Source organism: Hippopotamus amphibius, chromosome 17, assembly GCF_030028045.1.
Source record: "Hippopotamus amphibius kiboko isolate mHipAmp2 chromosome 17, mHipAmp2.hap2, whole genome shotgun sequence".
NCBI classification, from domain to species: Eukaryota; Metazoa; Chordata; class Mammalia; order Artiodactyla; family Hippopotamidae; genus Hippopotamus; species Hippopotamus amphibius.
In genome coordinates this window covers 47,557,007-47,577,912 of record NC_080202.1, presented here as the reverse complement: position 1 = coordinate 47,577,912, position 20,906 = coordinate 47,557,007, and the positions used below count along the sequence as shown (strand labels likewise).

The 20,906-nt window shown below is 38.0% G+C and overlaps 1 protein-coding gene across 3 annotated transcripts in view; it reads left to right on the top strand.

Moving 5' to 3' along the window:
* The window catches only part of CEP95 (centrosomal protein 95), a 50,528-nt gene extending 31,073 nt beyond the window's left edge, over positions 1–19,455 (top strand). For all 3 annotated transcript variants that reach the window (XM_057716329.1, XM_057716330.1, XM_057716331.1), the window contains 9 exons: positions 11,109–11,248; positions 12,034–12,123; positions 12,962–13,091; positions 13,860–14,029; positions 14,143–14,217; positions 15,764–15,916; positions 18,351–18,497; positions 18,792–18,863; positions 19,128–19,455. In XM_057716329.1, coding sequence (XP_057572312.1) covers positions 11,109–11,248; positions 12,034–12,123; positions 12,962–13,091; positions 13,860–14,029; positions 14,143–14,217; positions 15,764–15,916; positions 18,351–18,497; positions 18,792–18,863; positions 19,128–19,304 — 1,154 coding nt within the window. In that variant the 3' untranslated portion in view covers positions 19,305–19,455. The remainder of the gene's footprint in view (positions 1–11,108; positions 11,249–12,033; positions 12,124–12,961; positions 13,092–13,859; positions 14,030–14,142; positions 14,218–15,763; positions 15,917–18,350; positions 18,498–18,791; positions 18,864–19,127) is intronic.
* The last annotated feature ends 1,451 nt before the right edge of the window (positions 19,456–20,906 follow it).

Below are 20,906 nucleotides of genomic sequence, written 5' to 3'. Positions count from 1 at the left end.
GTATCATATTATCTGTAAACAGTGACAGTTTTACTTCTTTTCCAGTTTGGATTCCTTTTATTTCTCTTTCTTCTCTGATTGCCATGGCTAGGACTTCCAAGGCCATGTTGAATATAAGTGGCGAGAGTGGACATCCTTGTCTTCTTCCTGATCTTAGAGGGAATGCTTTCAGTTTTTCATTGTTGAATATGATGTTAGCTATAGATTTGTCATATTGAGATGTGTTCCCTCTGTGCCCACTTGCTGGAGAGTTTTTATCATAAATGGGTATCAAATTTTGTCAAAAGCTTTTTATGCATCTATTGAGATGAAAATATGGCTTTTATTCTTCAATTTGTTGATGTGGTGTATCACACTGATTGATTTGCAGATATTGAAAAATCCTTGCATCCCTGAGATAAATTCCACTTGATCATGGTGTATGATCCTTTTAACGTACCGTTGGATTTGGATTGCTAGTATTTTATTGAGGATCTTTGTGTCTATGTTCATCAGTAATATTGGCCCGTAATTTTCTTTTTTCTGTGGTATCTTTGTCTGGTTTTGGTGTCAGGGTGATCGTGGCCTCATAGAATGAGTTTGGGAGTGTTCCTTCTCCGGCAGTTTTTTTGGAATAGTTTGAGAAGGATAGGTGTTAACTCTTCTCTGTATGTTTGATAGAATTCACCTGCGAAGCCATCTGGTCCTGGGCTTTTGTTTGTTGGGAGTTTTTAAATCACAGTTTCAATTTCACTACTTGTGATTGGTTGGTTCATGTTTTGAATTTCTTCCTGGTTCATTCTTGGGAGATTGTACCTTTCTAAGAATTTGTCCATTTCTTCCAGGTTGTCCATTTCATTGGCATACAGTTGCTTATTTCAGTCTCTTATTTCTGTGGTGTCTGTTGTAACTTTTTTCATTTCTAATTTCATTGATTTGAGCTCTGTCCCTGTTTTTCTTGATGAGTCTGGTTAAAGGTTTTATCAATTTTGTTTATCTTTTCAAAGAACCAGCTTTTAGTTTCATTGATCTTTTCTATTGTTTTCTTTGTTTCCATTTCATTTATTTCTGCTCTGATCTTTGTGATTTCTTTCCATTTACTAAAACTCTCGGTTTTGTTTGTTCTTCTTTCTATAGTTGCTTTAGTTGTAAGGGTAGGTTGATTATTTGTGATTTTTCTTGTTTCCTAAAGTAAGATTGTATCGCTATAAACTTCCCTCTTGGAGCTGTTTTGCTGAGTCCCATGGGCTTTGGGTCATCGTGCTTTCATTTCCATTTGTCTGTAGGTATTATTTGATTTCCTCTGATTTCTTCAGTGATCCTTTGGTTGTTTAGGCATATTGTTTAGCCTCCACGTGTTTGTGTTTTCTACAATTTTTTTCTTGTAGTTGATTTCTAATCTCAGCATTGTGGTTGGAAAAGATGCTTGATATGATTTCAGTTTTCTTAAATTTACCAAAATTGGTTTGTAATCCAGCATGCAATCAATCCTGGAGAATGTTCCATGTGTATTCTGTTGCTTTTGGATGAAATGCTCTGTAAATATCCATTAAGTCCATCTGGTCTAATGTGTCTTTTAAGGCCTGTGTTTCCTTATTGATTTTCTGTCTGGATAATCTGTCCACTGATGAAAGTGGGGTGTTAAAGTCCCTTCCTATTGTGTTACTGTTGATTTCTCTTTTTATGGCTGTATTTGCCTTATATATTGAGGTGCTCCTACATTGGGTGCATAGGTATGTACAGTTGTTATATCTTCTTTTTGGATTGATCCCTTGATCATTATGTAGTGTCCTTCTTTGTCTCTTATAACAGTCTTTATTTTAAAAGTCTGTTTTGTCTGATATGAGTATTGCTATTCCAGCTTCCTTTTGATTTCCATTTGCATGGAATACCTTTTTCTATCCCCTCACTTTGTCTGTATGTGTCCCTAGATCTGAAGTGGGTCTCTTAATCAGCATATGTATGGGTTTTGTTTTTGTATCCATTCAGCCAGTCTATGTCTTTTGGTTGGAGTGCTTAATCCATGTATGTTTAAGGTAATTATTGATATGTATGTTCTTATTGCCATTTTGTTAATTGTTTTGGATTTGCTTTTGTAGGTCTTTTTTCTTACCTTCCTCTTTTGTTCTCTTGTGATTTGATGACTAACTTTAGTGTTGTGTTTGGATTCCTTTTCTTTTTTGTGTATCTATTGTAGATTTTCAGTTTGTGGTTACCATGAGGTTTCGATACAGCAGTCTATATGTAAACAAGATTGTGTTATGTCACTGGTCTTTTAATTTCAAATGCATTTCCAATATCATACATTTTTGCTCTCCTCTTCTCACAATTGGCTGGTTTTGATATGATATTTGGGTGTGGATGATTTCCTACTTTTACTAAATGTTTGCCTAATGGTGAGCTTTTCTGTTTGTATATTTCTTATTTCTAGTTGTAGTCTTTTGTTTTCCACCTAGAGAATTTACTTTAGCGTTTGTTGCAAAGCTGGTCTGGTGGTCCTAAATTCTCTTAGCTTTTGCTTGTCTGTAAAGCTTTTGATTTCCTCATCGAATCTGAATGAGAGCCTTGCTATGTAGAGTATTCTTGGTTGTAGGTTCTTCCCTTGCATCACTTTAAATATATCGTGCCACTCCCTTGTGGCCTGCAGAGTTTCTGCTGAGAAACCAGTTGATAACCTTATGGGAGTTCCTTTTTATGTTATTTGTTGCTTTTAATATTTTTTTCTTTGTCTTTATTTTTTGTCAGTTTGATTACTTAATGTGTCTCGGCATGTTCTTCCTTGGGTTTATCCTGCTTGGGACTCTCTGCACTTCCTGGACTTGGGTGACAGTTTCACATTAGGGAAGTTTTCAGCTGAAATGTCTCCAAATATTTTCTCAGGTCCTTTCTCTCTCTCTTCTCCTTCTGGGACCCCTGTGATGCAAATGTTGGTGCATTTAATGTTGTCCCAGATGTCTCTTAGACTGTCCTCATTTCTTTTCATTCTTTTTTATTATTCTGTTCCTTGGCAGTGATTTCCACCATTCTGTCTTCCAGCTCACTTATTCGTTCTTATGCCTCACTTATTATGCTATTGATTCCTTCTAGTGTATTTTTCATTTCAGTTATTGTATTGTTCTTCTCTGTTTGTTCTTCAGTTCTTCTAAGGTCTTTGTTAAACATCTCTTGTATCTTCTCAACCTGTGCCTCCATTCTTTTTCTGAGATCTTAGATCATCTTCACTGTCATTACTCTGAATTCTTTTTCAGGTAGATTGCTTATATCCACTTCACTTAGTTGTTCTTCTTGGATTTTATTTTGTTCCTTCATCTGGGATGTATTCCTCTGACATGTCGTTTTGTCTAACTTTCTGTGATTGCAGTTTCCATTCCACAGGCTGCAGGGTTTTAGCTCTTCTTGCTTCTGCTGTCTGCCTCCCTGGTGGATGAGGCTGTCTAAGAGGCTCATGTAGACTTCCTGGTGGGAAGGGCTGTTTCCGGCTCACTGCTGTGCTGGGTGGAGCTGGGTCTTGTCCCTCTGGTCAGCTGGGCCATAGCAAGGGGTGTGTTTAGCGGACAGCTGTGTGCTCAGGAAGACTCTTAAGCAGCCCACCTGCTGGTGAGTGGGGCTGTGTTCCTGCCCTCTCAGCCATTTGGCCTGAGACATCCCAGCATTGGAGCCCACAGGCTTTTGGGTAGGGCCGGGTCCTGGCAAGAAAATGGCAGCCTCTAGGAGGGCTCATACCAAGTACTTCCCAGAACTACCTCTGCCTGTGTCTTTGTCCCCAAAGTGAACCACGGCCACCCACTGCCTTTGCAGGAGACCCTCTAATACTAGCAGGTAGGTCTGGCCCAGTCTCTTATGAGGTCACTGCTTTTTTCCCTGGGTCCTGGTGCACACAAGACCTTGTGTGCACCCTCCAAGGGTGGAGTTTCTGTTTCCCCCAGCCCTGTGGGATTCCTGTGATCAAACCTTCAAAGGCAGATTGTCTGAGGGTTCTTCCTCCTGTTGCCAAAACCACAGGCTTGGATACCTGTCATGGGGCTCAGAACTTTCACTCCTGTAGGAGAACTACTGTGCTATAATTATTTTCCAGGTGTGGGTCACGCACCTGGCAGGTATGGGATTTGATTTTATCATGATTGTGCCCATCCAGCCATCTTGTTGTAGCTTCTTCTTTGTCTTTGGTTGTGTAGGGTATCTTTTTGGGTAGGTTCCAGCATTTTTTTGTCAATGGTTGTTCAGCTATGAGTTGTGATTTTGGTGTTTTCGTCAGAAGAGGGGAGCTCATATCCTTCTACTTCACCATCTTGGCTCTGCCTGGTCCTTGACTTTTTATTTGTTGGGAGGTTATTATTGATTTAATTTTCTTACTTGTAATTGGTCTGTTCACATTTCTGTTTCTTCGTGATTCGTTGTTGGTATATTGTATGTTTCTAGGAATTTACCCATTTCTTCTAGGTTGCCTGATTTGTTGGTGTAAAATTGGTAATAGTATTTTCTTATGATCTTTTCTATTTCTGTGTTGTTGGTTGTAATGTCTCCTCTTTCATTTCTAATTTTGAGTCCTCTTTTTTTCTTAAGTCTATCTAAAAATTTGTCTATTTGGTTTATCTTTTAAGAAAACTAACTCTAGTTTCATTGACCTTTTTTATTGTCTTTTTAGACTTTATTTCATTTATTTCTGCTCTGATAATTGTTATTTCCTTCCTTCTACTAACTTTGCCCTTTGTCCTTTTTCTAGGTCCTTGAGGTATAAAGTAGGTTGTTCATTTGAGATCTTCATTGAGTTTTTTTTCCAGTTTTATTAAGATATAATTGACATACAGCACTGTGTAAGTTTAAGATATTACAGTGTAATGACTCAACTTACGTATATTGTGAAATGATTGCCACAAGATTAGTTAACATCCATTATCTCATATAGATACAAAAGAAAAAGAAAAAAAAATTTCCCTTGTGATGAGAACTCTTAATATGTTACTTTCTTAACTTGCAACTATGCCATTACAGCAGTGTTAACTATAGTCATCATGCTGTACATTACATCCCTAGTACTTATTTTACAGCTGGAACTTTGTACCTTTTGACCAGTTCCCCAACCCCTCACCCCTTGCCTCTAGTAACCACAAATCTGATCTCTTTTTATATGAGTTAGGGTTATTTATTTATTTTTAATTTCTACATTTAAGTGAGTTTGGTTTCTTTTTTTTTTTCAGTTACATATACAAGTGATTTCATATAGTGTTGTCTTTCTGATTTATTTTACTTAGCAAAATGGAATCGAGGTCCATCTGTGTTGTCACAAATGGTGGAATTTCCTTCTTTTTTATGACTGAATAATATTCCATTGTATGTATATAGTACATTTTCTTTATCCATTCATCTGTCAGTGGACATTTGTTGTTCCATATCTTGGTTATTGTAAATAATGCTGCTATGAACATGGGGAAACAAATATCTCTTTAACATAGTGTTTTTGTTTCCCTTGTATATATTCCCAGAGGTCAAATTGATGGATCATATGGTAATTCTATTTTCAGTTATTTGAGAACCCTCCATATTGTTTTCGATAATGGCTGTACCAATTTAAAATCCCACCAACAGTGCACAAAGGTTTCCTTTACTCCACTTCCTTACCAACACTTGTTACCTCTTTTTGATGATAGTCATTCTAACAAGGTGTGAGGTGATATCTCACTAGTTTTAATTTACATTTTCCTAATGATTAGTGCTGTTGAGCACCTTGTCATGTACCTATTGGCCATTTGTGTATCTTCTTTGGAAAAATGTCTCTTCAGGTCTTTTACCCATTTTTATTTTATTTTATTTTTTTTTTTGGCACACGGGCTTAGTTGCTCCGTGGCATGTGGGATCTTCCTGGAGCTAGGATCGAACCCATGACCTCTGCATTGGCAGGCGGATTCTTAACCATTGCGCCACCTAGGAAGCCGTTACCCATTTTTAAATTGAAATATTTGGGTTTTTTTTGCTATTGTGTTGTATGAATTCTTTATATATTTTGTATAGTAACCCTTTATGACATACCTGATTTGCAGATTTTTTTTCCATTCTGTAGGTGTTTTTTTTTTTCATTTCTTTGATCATTTCTTTTGCTGTTCAGAAGAATCTTACTTTGATACAGTTCCACTTGTTTTGTTGCTTGACTTTAGGTGTCATATCTTTGTTTTTTAATGTAGGCATTTATTGCTATGAATGTCCTCATAACTTTTTGCTGCATAAGTTCTGAAATATTGTATTTCCATTTTCATTTTTCTCAAGATTTTAAAAACTTCTCTTTTGATTTCTTTGACTGACTGGTTGAAGTATGATGTTGCTTAATCTCCATGTATTTGTGAATTTCCCATTTTCTTCTTGTAATTGATTTCTAGTTTCATATTATCATGGTCAGAAAAGATGGTTGATATGATTTCAGTCATCTAAAATTCTCAAAGACTTGTTTTGTGGCCTAACATATGACTTATCCCAGAGAATGTCCCATGTGCATTTGAGAAGAATGTATATTCTGCTGCTTTAGCATAGAATTTTCTTTAAGTATCTGTTATTTGGACTAACATGGAATTTAAGTCCAGTATTTCCTTACTGATCTGTCTGCATAATCCATCCACTGTTGAAAGTGAGGAATCAAAGTCCCCTACTATTTTTGCACTATTATTTCTCCTTTTAGGTCTGTTAATATTTGCTTTATACATTTAGATGCTCCTATGTTAAGTGCAAAAAACTTACATAGAATTATATACTCTTTATGAATTGACACTTTTATCATTGTATAATGATCTTATTTGTCTCTTATTATAGTCTTTGTCTTAAAAAGTCTATTTTGTCTGTTCGAAGTATAGCTATACCAGCTTTCTTTAGGTTTCCATTTGTATGGAATCTCTTTTTCCATCCCTTCACTGTCAGTCTGTGTGTGTCCTTTAAAGATGAAGTGAGTCTCTTGTAGGCAGCACATAGTTGGGTGTGTTTTTTTTTAACCCATTCAGCTACTCTTGTGCTTTGATTGAAGAATTTAGTCCATTTACATTTAAAGTAATTATTTACTGATCGATAGTCTTTTTTTTCTTTTTAAAGTCTTTATCGAATTTGTTACAGTATTGCTTCTGTTTTATGTTTTATTTTATCCATAAGGCATGTGGGGTCTTAGCTCCTGAACTAGGGATGGAACCTGCACCCCCTGCATTGGAAGGTGAAGTCTTAACCACTGGACTACTGGGGAAATCCCTGATAGATATGGTCTTTTTTTTTTTTTTAAGATTTATTTTATTATTTATTTTTATTTTTGGCTGCTTGAATCTTCGTTGCTGTGCACAGGCTTTCTCTAGTTGTGAGCTCTTCATTGTGATGCTCAGGTTTCCCATTGCAGTGGCTTCTTGTTACGGAGCATGGGCTCTAGGTGTGTGGGCTCAGTAGTTGCGGTGCATAGCCTTAGTTGTTCTATGGCATGTGGGATCTTCCCAGCCCAGGGATCAAACCCATGTCCCCTGCACTGACAGATGGATTCTTAGCCACTGCGCCACCAGGGAAGCCCGATATGGTCTTAATGTTGCCATTTAATTGTTTTCTGGCTGCTTTTAATTCCTTTGTTCCTTTCTTGTCCTCTTGCTCTCTTCCTTTGTGATTTGAGGATTTTCCCTAATTGTAAGCTTAGATTTCTTTCTCTTTATGTTTTGTGTATCTGTTATAAGTTTTTGCTTTGTGGTTACCATAAGGCTTATATAAAAAGCATATATAACAGCATATTTTAAGCTTATAACTTTAGTATGCATTTGAACTTAAGTTCTACATTTTTACTCTCCCTTCACATTTTATGTTTTTGATGTCACATTTTACATTTTTCCCTTGTATATACATTAACAAATTATTGTACTTAGTTATTTTTACTATTTTTGTTCTTTAACCTTCATATTAGATTTGGTATGTGACTTACCAGCATTGTAACGTGAGTGTTTTGAATTTAAATATTTATTTACCTTTACCAGTGAGATTTACCCTGTTCCTGTATGTTTTCCTGTCACTAATTACCACCCTTTCATTGCAGCTTGAAAAAGTCCCTTTAAGGGAATTCTCTGGTGGCCTAGTGATTAGAATTCCTGGCTTTCACTGCTGTGGCTTGGGTTCAGTCCCTGCTTGGGGAACTGAGAACCCACACATTGCATGGTGCAGTGCAGCAAAAAAAAAAAAAAAAAAAAAAAATCCCTTTAAAATTTTTTGTAAGGCTGTTCTAATATTGATGAACTCCTCATTTATTCAGCTTTTGCATGTCTGGAAAGCTCTTTATCTCTCCTTCAGTTCTGAAGGATAGCTTTTGCTGGGTAGAGTATTTTTGGTTGCAGTTTTTCTTTCAGCAATTTGAATATATTTTGCTGTTCTCTCCTAGCCTGCAAAGTTTCTGCTGAAAAATCTACTTATAGTCTATAGGGGTCTCCTTGTATGTAACAAGTTGCTTTTCTTTTACTGCTTTTAAGAGTCTCTCAACTGAAACTTGACAGTTTAATTATATGTCTCAGTGTGGGTCTCTTTGGATTTATCTTAAAGTTTCTGAGCTTCTTGGATCTGAATGTCCTGTTTCTTCCCCAGGTAGGGGAGCTTTCAGCCATTATTTCTTTGTGTAAGCTTTCTGCCCCTTTCTCTCTCTGTTCTCCTTCTGGGACCCCTAAAATGTGAATATCGGTCCACTTGATGTCATCCCTTAAGTCATCTTCGCTTTTTGTCATTGTTTTTCCTTTTTGCTCTTCTGTTTGGATGAATTCCACCGCCCTAAGCTGGCTGATGCTTTCTCTCGCTTCATCTAGTCTGCTGTTGAACTCCATCATTGTATTCTTTGGCTCTGTGATTTGTTTGGTCCTTTAAAAGTGTTTTTATTTTTAAAAAATTTTTTCCTTATGTTTGGTACTTTCTTATATTTTCTGTGTCTGTGGAAATTCTCACTTTGTTCAGGCATTGTTCTCCTAACCTCCGTGAGCATCTTAATGACGATTGTTTTAAACTCTTATCAAGTACATCCTTTATCCATTTCATCAAGATCTGTTTCTTGAGTTTTATCTTGTCCTTTTGTTTGTAACATATTCTTGTTTCTTCATTTTCCTGACTTTGTGTTGGTTGCTGTGCATTAGGTAAAACAGCTACTCTCCCAGGCTTGAAGAAGTAGTCCTGTGTAGGAGATGACTCTCTTGTGACTCTTCATCCAGGCCATCCCTAGCTCTTGGTTGCCTCTCAAATCTTTGTGTTTGTCCAAGCCACTTCCTTCATTCTTAATGGCTCTTAGTAGATGAGTGTGTGCCACAACCCTTTTTGATGTGGGTTCTCCTGTGGGTCACTCAGCTAGTGTCTGGATTCCTTTTCAGAGGGAATTATTCCATACGCAGTACAGATGTTAGTGTCCGAGGGAGGAGGTGAGTTTAGGAGCCTCTATTTTGCCACCTTAAACTGGAACCCTCTCATCCCTGTCTTTATACTTTCATAGCATTGTGTTACTTGTCTAAATATGCTGTTGTTTTAAAGTTTTTTTTTTATTTACATAGATACTATATGTTATTCTGCAACTTTCTTTTTTCTCTGTTAACATTGCTTTAGAAATCTATGGTGATACTTTCAGTTCATTCATTTTAACTACTGTGTAACTGAGTTCATACAGCGTACCCCACTGGCATGAGTGTGTATTTTTATTTATGTATATACATATTTCCCCCTACTGCAGGACATATAGATTGTTCCCAGATTTCATAACTGCAAACAGTTCTGCAATGAAGAATCTGTAGTGTGTGGAAAAGTTTCTCTAGGAGCTACATCTACTAAAATTGCTAGATCAAGGGGTTTATACTTTTTCACCATTGCCAAAAACCCCTCCCAAAGTGATTGCACCAGTTTATACTCATATCAGCAATGCATGACAGTTTCTGGTTTGCCACATCCTTGCAGATGCTTCCTACTGCTTGTTCAAATAATTATCCTGTCTTCCATCAACTAAAATTCTGTTTTCCATTCACTTTTATCTATTTTGGTCATCCCTTGTTTCTCTAAAAACAGTCTGTCTCTCATCCAAAACTTCCTTAAATTTTCAGCTTTTGTTTGTTTTTTTGTTATTTTACTCCAAGAATACTTTTTCCTTCTCTTGATTATTTCATCTCTCTTCCCTTAAATTTGGCTCAGGTAATCTCTAGGAACCCTCATCTAGTAACCTACATGTTTCCCTTACTATATACATGTACACCGTATCCCATTTTGAAAACACATTATAAGTTAAAATGTTAATTTTATTGAATCTTCAGTTTCTAAAGAAGAATACATTTTGGACATAGCAAAAATGTTATTAAAACATCATTTAAAATAGATTGTGCAAGTCAGTCTTACTTGTAAAAGTTTAAATTAACTTGAAAAATTTGAATTAAGAGAGTGAAGAGAAAAATAAAAGCTCGTGGACATTTTAATTCCCTGGAAAATTTTATTTAGAAAGGTATCAAACAAATTTCCTTGACCTTAGAGCTATTTTGAATTAATTGCTTTTCCAAAAAGGCATGGAGCCCCCCTCTTCACAACTAGCTGATATCCAAGCATATCTATAAACAATGGAACAGAAAAAGGTATGTGGAGGGAAGTAATTTGTTAGATCTCTTAGGCAGTATGGAATTAGGAGGGCTAGATCACTAAGTAGGGAAGAACAGGACAGCTTAAAAATGCTAAAGTATGTTAACTTTTGCATATAAGTATTCTGCTTTATAAGGATAAGATATGTATATATACTTACATCTCCCCGCTCAGGACCTAGGTAGGTAAAAGGATAGCAGACATACAGCTCAGATGGTTTTTTTTTTTTCCTCTCCCTTCACCACCAAGAGTACTAAGTATAGGCCTTTGTGCACAGCAGGCATTCCATGTGTTGTTCCATTTTCAACCCCAAATCAATTGAATATAGAACCTTAGTACTTCTTTGAGACATTTTGAGTATATATTATATGCATTTGTCTGTTTGCTTGATGTGATTAACATATAAACAAATAGAAATTAGTTATAGGAGACAGTATATTTAACACATTCATAGTCTTTGGATTTGGTAAAAATCAACTATTTGGTGCCAGTTTAACATTTCTGGCTGTCAGAAACTGATGGTACATGTCTCTTTTGTGTTGTAGGACTTGCCATGCGTAGGAAGCCACCCTCCAGATCTCATTCACTCTCTCCATCTCCAACTAACAAAAACAAACAGTTCCATATGGAGAGAAAAAGGCAGCAAAAGCCAAAAGAAGCAGATAACCGCCGATTCCAAGCAAAGGTATATCCCATCTCTTGACTGCCACAGGGCAGCAGGCATTAGCATTTACCCTCCTCCAAATGCTACAGTGAACATGCTGTTGAATAAAGGCTTAAAATGCATTTCATATTCTTGAGCTGAGTGGATGACAAAGTTATGTGACGTAGCTTTTATGTCCCCCATTAAGGGAACATAAAACTTGTGCTCATGAAACTCTAAGAAAACTAACCTTATCAGATATAGCCCAGTACTCTAATGGATTAAGAAAGTATATCAGTGTAGACTGGTGTTTTCAGAGAGAGCTTTAGAAGTGAAGAGAATTTGAGGTGGATTAAATGTGACAGGCCATTTGAGTTACAGAGAGGATGAAAAAGCCCAAGACAGGAATGAGACCCCTCCTGTTAGGGTTCAACAGGAGAATGTATGATTACTAAGGAAGACTTTCTGCTGTGGACTAGGGATTTTGAAATGTAACATAAATTTAGAACACTTGTTGCTATAATGTGTTTTATAATAGTGAACACAAACTAATTTAGATGTCTTACATGTAACGTCAATTCAACATGTAACTGCCACTGAAGGGTATATCAAAATAATTACAAAAACTGTGAGAAAGAAAATACATTATGTAAAGTTTTATGTCCCAGTTACATATCTGCTAAATAATGTATACTTAATGATATATAGCCTGAAAGGAACTTTAAAAAAGTGAATGGAATGGCAGAATCTTAGGTAGATTTTTTTCCCTTCATTTTCATTTTCATGTTTTTAATAACTATAATATCATATGGCCTTTTCCCCTATAGGCAATAACTGAAGCATTTGAAAAGGAAATAAGAAGAAATAAAGTTCAAGAGAATATTGGCCCTCTAGGAATAAATGACGAGGAGGAAACAGTGGGTAAAAGTCTCTACTGTAATAAATGCCATTTGATCAGATCAATTTAAAGTACAGAGATGATCTTTTTAAAAGGAAAAAAGAATTAACAGGACCTTAATCATTAGCCCCTTAGAAAAAAGCAGAATTTCATTTCATGATGTAGGCTTTTCTTTTATTCATAGGATAGCCAAGTTGCTAAAATGTGGCAAAACATGGTACCAAAAACACTAGTATTTTTCCCTCCTGCCTAACACTTCCATCAGTTTTTAAGGGCTTCTCTTGCTTATCAGTTCACCAAGGCTTTAAAAGATAGTTCAGGCTGATAAGTTAAAGAGGGAGAGTAAGAGAAGACAGGAAATCATGGTTGTTCTATGCCTGGTTGGAAGAAACCCAAAGCATAAGTTTTCATTGCCTTTCAAAAGAATAGTTACAGAAGCTAAATGAAAGCATGGAGAAAATGCTTATGCTAAATAAAGTGTTCATGAACAAAACAGGATACAGAATGCAGTATGGTTACAACTAAACATTGTTTTAAGAACTTTTTAAATCTACATGGAAAAGGTTGTCTAAGAAGCAGGTACATCAAAACAGTAGTAGTAGTTGTATTTAGGGTGTGGAAGTATGGCAACTATGAAACTTGAAGAAGATTCAGTGCTTTTTCAAATTCCAAGGGATGCCAGAAACTAAAGAGGCATTTAACCTAGAGTAGGTAAATACTAACCGGATTGTAGAAATTTGAGGTAAGGTGGTTTGGCTGGGGATTATGTTAGCTATTTTTGTCAATATGTAATATTTAAGATGATATATGAAAGTTAGTAGACTTCTCATTTCTGTTGTTTTATATCTGCTTCTAAGGAAAAAATGTACAGAGAAACTGTTCATAAAGGAACTCCAAAATGTAGTCAGCCCTGGAAGACTTACTCTAGAAAAACCACAACTCCAAGTCCAAGAGGTGGCTTGCCAAAGCCAAATAAAGCAGTTCCAAGTAAGAACCACAAAATTGTACTTTATGGAAAACTGGCATCCTTTGAAAGTGTGTGCTACATGCCAAGGACACAGCACTGAAAACTAACATCTACCAGTTAGCTGGAGAAAGTTCCCTCTTCTGTCACTGCCATAATGCTACACTTCTGTAAGGAGAGATGAAACTCTTAAACGAGGCAAATTTCTTTAAAACTCTTGAACCAGTATATTGGCACCCAAGGAATGCGGTGGCTATAACCTGCTGTTCCAGCTTTAGTGTTACTCTGCTCACTCCTGCTGGTTGCCTTTTCTTTGTTTCTGGGAAGTTGGTAGAACCAAAGGGATGCTCCAAAGCAAGCAGACGGCCTGTCCACTCCTGTTGTATTGACAGTTGGCGCCAGGGTGCAGTTTCAAAGACCACTGGCCTTCTAACTACATCCCATCAGACAGAGATTTAGACTCTTCAGCCCTCCTGGGAGGCAGTTTGACCACACACAGAGCATCTACCCCAGGCACTGAATCAGCTGAGCAGTGAGGATGGACTTCACAAGACCAGCACATCATCAATCAGAATGTTGAGCTTATTATTTTCATCCTTACTATTGGCTTATCCCAATCTAAGAAGGAATGTAAAAGTAATAACATACTTTTAGAATTGTTCTTTTCAGGCTCAGAACCACATCACTTAGATGAACTTTGACCTCCCAGGAAGGTGGGATGAGATTTCTTCTTATAAGCTTGTCAATAAGTTTCTCAGATTAAGAGTATCTTTTTTTTTTTAACCTTGCAGTGAAAGTGAATGAACACAGTCTCCTGCCCCTAATGCTGGAGCAGTTTCCATTTCTTTATGTTTCTGGCCAAACACTAAGCAAAATGTGGAAACAGCAAATTGCACAGGTTGAACAGCTCAAAAAAGATGCATATAGAGAAAATCGATCAAAGAAGAAACTCCAGGATGAAGTAAGATAACTGTCAATTAAGCACAGGAATATAAACCAAAAATGGGCAGAGCCTATCCTTGATGATCCAGTGAACAGAATTATTAACCTCCTTTCCTTCTGTCCCACTTAAAGATAGAAGAAGCCTTGAGAAGGCACGATCTCCTTACTGCACTTATCAAGAAAGAATATGAACATAACAAGAGACTGGTATGTCAGGAGCAAATTGGGTTTAATAATTTTGAATTTGTAAATTAATTATTTTTATTTGTGCCAGCCGGGCAATATCCCGACTGACTCATACCTCTGGCCCTTACCCTGGAAGCATTTCGGTCTTTAACTAAAATTGATGACAGAGTAAGGTGCTAGGTACTTTATATACAGTTTCATTTAGTCTTTATAATAACAATAGAGATGTTTTCTATGAAATGGAAAACCTGAAGCTTTGAGATGTTAACTTGCCCTGGGTCCCACCATAATCAGCAAGGGCAAGGTTGATTTTTTTTTTTAATTTATTTTATTTATTTATTGGCTGCGTTGGGTCTTTGTTGCTGCACATGGGCTTTCTCTTGTTGCTGTGAGTGGGGGCTACTCTGCATTGTGGTGCACAGGCTCCTCATTGTAGTGGCTTCTCTTGTTGTGGAGCACGGGCCCTAGGCACATGGGCTCAGAAGTTGTGGCTCACGGGCTCTAGAGCACAGGCTCAACAGTTGTGGCGCACAGGCTTAGTTGCTCCATGGCATGTGGAATCTTCCAGAGCAGGGCTTGAACCTGTGTCCGCTGCATTGGCAGGCAGATTCTTAACCATTGTGCCACCTAGGAAGTCCCAGCAAGGTTGATTTTAATCCAGGTCTCTCTCTACCTCCAAGCCCCTTCGAGGTACCACATGGTTATAACTTAGTGATTTTTGTCCTCTCCCTTCTTTCTCAGGTCCCAGGTAGAAAGCTGAGGTTGTTTATGCCTCCATTATAATTTGGACTGAGAATCATACATAGTCTCTTCCTCCCTTCATGATACACAGAGGATGATGTTGTACTGAGTATAGAGATAAGCAGTGAGAACTATAAATCTTAAGCAGTTCCAGAGAAAGGAGGGGAAGCCATCAGGAACTGCATGTGGGACTTTGGTGTGGGAGAAAAGAAAACCAAGTATCTAGACACCTAGTTGAAGGCTATATGTATATGATTTCATTTCATTCTCACTGCTTTGCTAAGGTATCACCTAATTTCCTCAGGTTTGATGTTAACACTCTTGTTAACATCAAACTCTCCTTGAACGTCTTTGAGAGTGCCTTTTTTCTACTCCTTTTAAGTGGGCATCTGGGTATGGCTTAGGTGACCCCTTGGTGGAACAGGGAGATGAGCTTCTCAGTCCACGAGGATCGTTGCTGCTCTCTGCAGTAGTAGGGGCTCACTGGGGCAGCTCTACTTTTGGGGGGGCGGGGGCCTGCATGGCATGTGGAATCTTATTAGTTCCTGGACCAAGGATCAAACTGTTGCCCCCCACTGCAGTGGGAGTGTGGAGTCCTAACCACTGGACTGTGGGTGGCTCTTCTGACTCAGATGATGAACCTATTAAAGACTGGAGGGCTTCTGGGGGCCGACAGGCTTTCACACTCTGTACCTGGCCAGCAGGCCACTGGCCCTACATACCCCGCTTACCGCCTGAAGACATCCTGGTGGGGAGTGGGGCAGATGAGAACATCGGAGTCTGTCTTCCTCTTGTCCTTACCTCTTTTCTCCCTTCCCTTTCTTAGCAAGACTTCAAGGACCGCATTCATAGGCAGAAGTTGACCCAATCGAAGATAAAAGAAAATCGGCAGCAGATAGTTCATGCCCGAAAATATTATGATGATTATAGAGTTCAGTTGCGTTCAAAAATGATGAGAATGAGGACACGGGAAGAAATGGTAAATATGGCTTTTCTATCCAATCCAGTGAAGGAGGTAAATATTGTCTGTTACCTTTTAGGACCACCTTCTTTGTTTGTTACTCTTGTCCCAGTTTGAATCCAAAATCGCAATGCAAGTCTGAAATGCTGGCTAGAGTTCAGACTTGTCCACACCTCATTTTATTAACCCCATAGTGCATCCCAGTCTCTTCTCAGTCTCTACTGCCCTTATCTTTTTAAATTGAAGTACAGTTGATTTACAGTGCTGTGCTAATTACTGTTGTACAGCAAAGTGATTTAGTTATACACATACATACATTCTTTTTCATTATGGTTTATCACAGGATATTGTATATAGTTCTCTGTACCATACAGTAGGACCTTCTTGTTTATCCATTTTGCCTATAAAAGCATTCCCCCAACCCTCTCCCTTGGCAGCCACCAGCCTGTTCTCTATATCCATGATTCTGTTTGTTTGGTAGATAGGTTCATTTGTGTCATATTTTAGATTCCACATATCATATGGTATTTGTCTTTCTCTTTCTGACTGACTTAGTATGATAATCTCTAGTTGCATCCATGTTGCTGCAAATGGCATTATTTTGTTATTTTTTATGACTGAGTAATATTCCATTGTCTATAAGTACCACATCTTCTTTATCCATTCATCTATTGTGGACATTTAGGTTGTTTCCATATCTTGGCTGTTGTGAATATTGCTGCTATGAACATAGGGGGTGCATGTATCTTTTATGCCCAGGAGTGGGATTGCTGGATCATATGGTAATTCTACTTTTCATTTTCTGAGGACCCTCCATACTGTTTTCCATAGTGGTTGCACCAATTTACATTCCCACCAACAGTGTAGGAGGGTTCCTTTTCTCCACACCCTCTCCAGCATTTGTTATTTGTACACTTTTTAATGATGGTCATTTGACTGGTGTGAGATGGTACCTCATTGTAGTTTTGATTTGCATTTCTCTAATAATTAGCAGAGTTGGCCATCTGTATTTCTCTACTGCCTTTATCTTAATATGAGGTCTTAATTCCCTCTGACCTCCTGAGTGTCAGTACTTCTCTAAGACGCCTGCTTTAGGGGTTTGGGAGCATGAGAGACAGGAATTTAAGGTTTCATTAGATGACTTTGGATTCCACTCAAAATCAGGAAAATAATGTAGGACAGATATGCTGTGAGATCTTTCCACAAGGTATTTGCTATCTCATCCTAATCAAGCTTGGGATTCCAAACTAGTAATATAATTTCATCTCTAGGGTAAAGCATTAAGGTAATTATACTTAACAGGACTAAATACTCTGAAGTGGGTCATACTGTTATCCTCATTTCTAGAGGATACTACTAAGGCTTTTAGAGGTTAAGTAGCTTGACACTAAGGTAATACTGCTGGCTAATGAATGCATGCCTGTACTTTGATCAAGAATTCTTACTAATCAATGGAGGACAAGTGGGCATATCTGAATCCTTGGAACAATTTGTTTACCTGTGGCCTAGTTAGATGATAACCACATGGCCCTCAGTTAGGCATAAGTGTACAGGCAGCATCTATTTCTGCTCTAGGGTTCTTTTCCTATATACGTGGCTGCTTGAGAATTCTTTTCTGAAAGCAGTAAAGAATCTTTGGGATACAGGAAAAGATGGTGAACGCCATTAGTCATGAGAGAAATACAAATCAGAACCACAGTGAGATAAACTCTTACCCACTAAGATGGCTAAAATTTAAAAAGTGCAAGGATATAGAGAAGTTGCAACACACGTGCAGGGCTGGTGGGGTTATAAAATGGTGCAACCACTTTGGAATACAGTCCAGCAGTTCTTCAAAAAGTTAAACATATGATTCAGCACTTTTACTCCTAGGTAACTATACACAGAAGTTCACAGCAGCACTATTTATAACAGCCAAAAAGAGGAAACAACCCCAGTGTCCATCAGTTGGTGAATTGATAAAATGTGATATATCCATATAGTGGAGCATTATTTGGTAATAAAAAAAGAAGTATTGATTCATGCTGTAATACAGATGAACCTTGAAAAATTATGCTAAGTGAAAGAAGCCAGATACAAAAGTCCACATACTATATGATACCACTTTTATGAAATGTCCAGAAAAGGTACATGTATAGGCATAGCAAGTAAAGTAGTGGTTGCTAGGGGGAGGGGGAATGGGGAGTGGCTGCTGATGGTTATGGGATTTCTTTTTGGAGTGAAGAAAATGTTCTGAAGTTAGTGGTGATGGTTACTCTGAATATAGTAAATCTACTGATCTATACATCTTAAAAGGGTGAATTTTATGGTATGTGAATTCTCTCTTACTAAAGCTGCTATTTTAAAAAAATCTTTGTGAAATACAATCAGTATACATACCTCCAGTTGGGTAAGATATTTTCCTCCATGAAAATTCAGCATAACTTTATTTTTCTGACTAAATAACTGACAGATATTTAAAAAACTGTTTGAAGAAGGTTTACAAATTCAAAAGCAAAGATTACGAGACCTAAGAAACTATGCCAAAGAAAAGCGAGATGAACAAAAGAGACAGCACCAGAATGAACTGGACTCAATGGAGAACTACTATAAAAGCCAGGTGGGTTCACCACTGCTAGTTTACCTTCTGATGTGTTTAATCCTGACCATCCGGTGTGAGACATCCACTTAGGCTGCTGAACAATAAGCCTCCACATATTAATTCAGAACCTGTTACTATACAGGTTGGACTGAGTAAAATTTAAGATAAAATAAGCTAGTGCTTGACCATAGTACAGAATCTACATAGCCCTATTTCCATTAAAATAAAGATTTTAAGCCTGTGAACACAAGAATTGTTATATTTGGACTACAGACAAATATAAGAGTTGGGTTTTTTTTTCCCTGTAAACAGTTTTCACTGCTGGCAGAAGCCATATCACAGGAACGTCAAGAGCTCAAGGCCAGAGAGAAATCCCAGGCCCAGGTAATAAATAACAAGATAGAAATCATTTATTTACATTTTTATGAAAGAGAAAACTATATTCTACTTAAGGGGAATGGAGAGGATACTAATAAGATCAATCTACGATTCAGAACATGCATTCTATGATTTTAACTTTACCTGTCCAGGTCTCTAAGAGCTGCTGCAAAATTATTAAAATTACTGCATAAGCTTGATGAGCAGGAAGGTGGAGAGGGAATAAAAATCAATGTTGTGAATAGTGGGATGACATGAATTCTCTTTTAGATGTTATATAAGGTGAAGAGGGAGCTGAGATCTAAGATGGAGAAGGAAATTCAACAGCTGCAGCACATGATAACACAGAACGACGACGACGTTTTCTTCCGGGAATTGGAAGCTGAGCGCTTCAAATCTCGGCTTCATCTCGCTTCCTTTCAGTACAGTAAAAATCCCTTCCTATGAGGCCAGTCTTCCTCAGTGTGGACTTTACCCGGGCAGAGCTAGAATTGAGCCAGTACACAATCTAAACCAGAAGAATCACTTCTAGGTGACTTACCCGTATATTGACTCTAATACTTTGTATGAAATAACTTTTAAAATAAAAATTGTTTTCAAGTTTACTGCTTTGAATTTATGACCTAAAACTTTAAAAGAGGTGCACGAAAGCAATTGAGCAGCCAGCTCCTGAGGCCTACTGCTGTAGGTGAACAAAAACAGTAAAAAAAAAAAAAAACAGCACTTGAGGACCAAAAAACAGAAAAAAAGATCGCTAATTCAAAAAAGAGCTGAAGGGTATGTAGGCTTATGATTAGAGATGGGACTTAGAGTTAAACCTTAAAGATGTGATGGTTAAGTGTGTTTAGCTTTTTGACATGGAGGCTAGAAGATGAGAATTTATGCATTATGGCTTCTATCAGTAAGGAGGGGCGACAGGTGTAAGGCCCTTGGTGCTCAAAAGAGCACTAGTGATTGCAGGTGGGAAGGAAGCACAATGGACTTGAAGTGGGCAAGAGATCACCAACCCTATTTCTGGCTTGGAGGCAGATGAAGAAGAAAAACACACTCAGAAGGGTGGTGTCCTTCTTGGAGAGGAGGGCTTCAGTGAAGGCCAGGAGCTGGAGGGAGGCTTCAGAGTAGTTGAGGCTATGGGGACTTTGCTGATCAAAGCCAGAGACTGGCAGAGGGCACCAGAAAAGAACTGGAAGGGAGGAGAGAGGCTCCCCTTAGAACGTATATCAGGAGTAGCATATATGAACAATGATAGCGGCCCAGGGAGGCCAGCAGGCATGATGGGGTGGGATCTGATTATCTTGGAGAAAAGAGTAGGCAGCTGACTGTGTAGGACCTCTAGGCAGGCAGGGGCTTCCTGGGTTAAAGACCTGGTGGAGAGCCAGGTGTGGAGCATCGCGAGGAGAGACACACGCACAGATGCGATGTGTATATATATCCTGACAAGTCTGTCAGTGCAGGTTAATGGACAGGATGGGGATATGTACAAGAGCTAGAACATAAATTCTAAAAATGTTACAGAAAAATGATAAAGGACATCTAGATAGAAAGATATACACACTATATCCTTGAGTAAAACAAGCAGATCTTCACAAAGCCATGGTATGAGTGGGTATCATATGTATAATGCAGTATACTCAGTACAGTGATGAAAAGGTCTGGAAGAACAGCCCCCAAATGTAATAGTAGGTGCGACTCTGAGTGCTAGATTATATAAACTTCCACTCTGCTAATACTATTTGAATTTGTTATAAAGGCATCATTATGCTCGTTTTAATTTTTTTTTTTTTAATGTTTTTGAAGGACTCACAAGTTGCTAGTTCTGCTAGCTCTTTACCAAACTAAGGAACTGGGAATAACCAAAAAGAAGAATGAGTGAGGGAATTTACCAGCAAAGGGATGGGACTGCTAAGCAAAGGTCAAAGAATAGGAGAGGAAACAAACAAAAGATGCCAGTGCATTTTTGAAAAATAGCAAATGAAGTGGTGACTAACTCTGCAAGTGGAGGGTGTTGCTATCCAGGTACCCATGGAGAGGGACTCTGTGTGAAGCCAG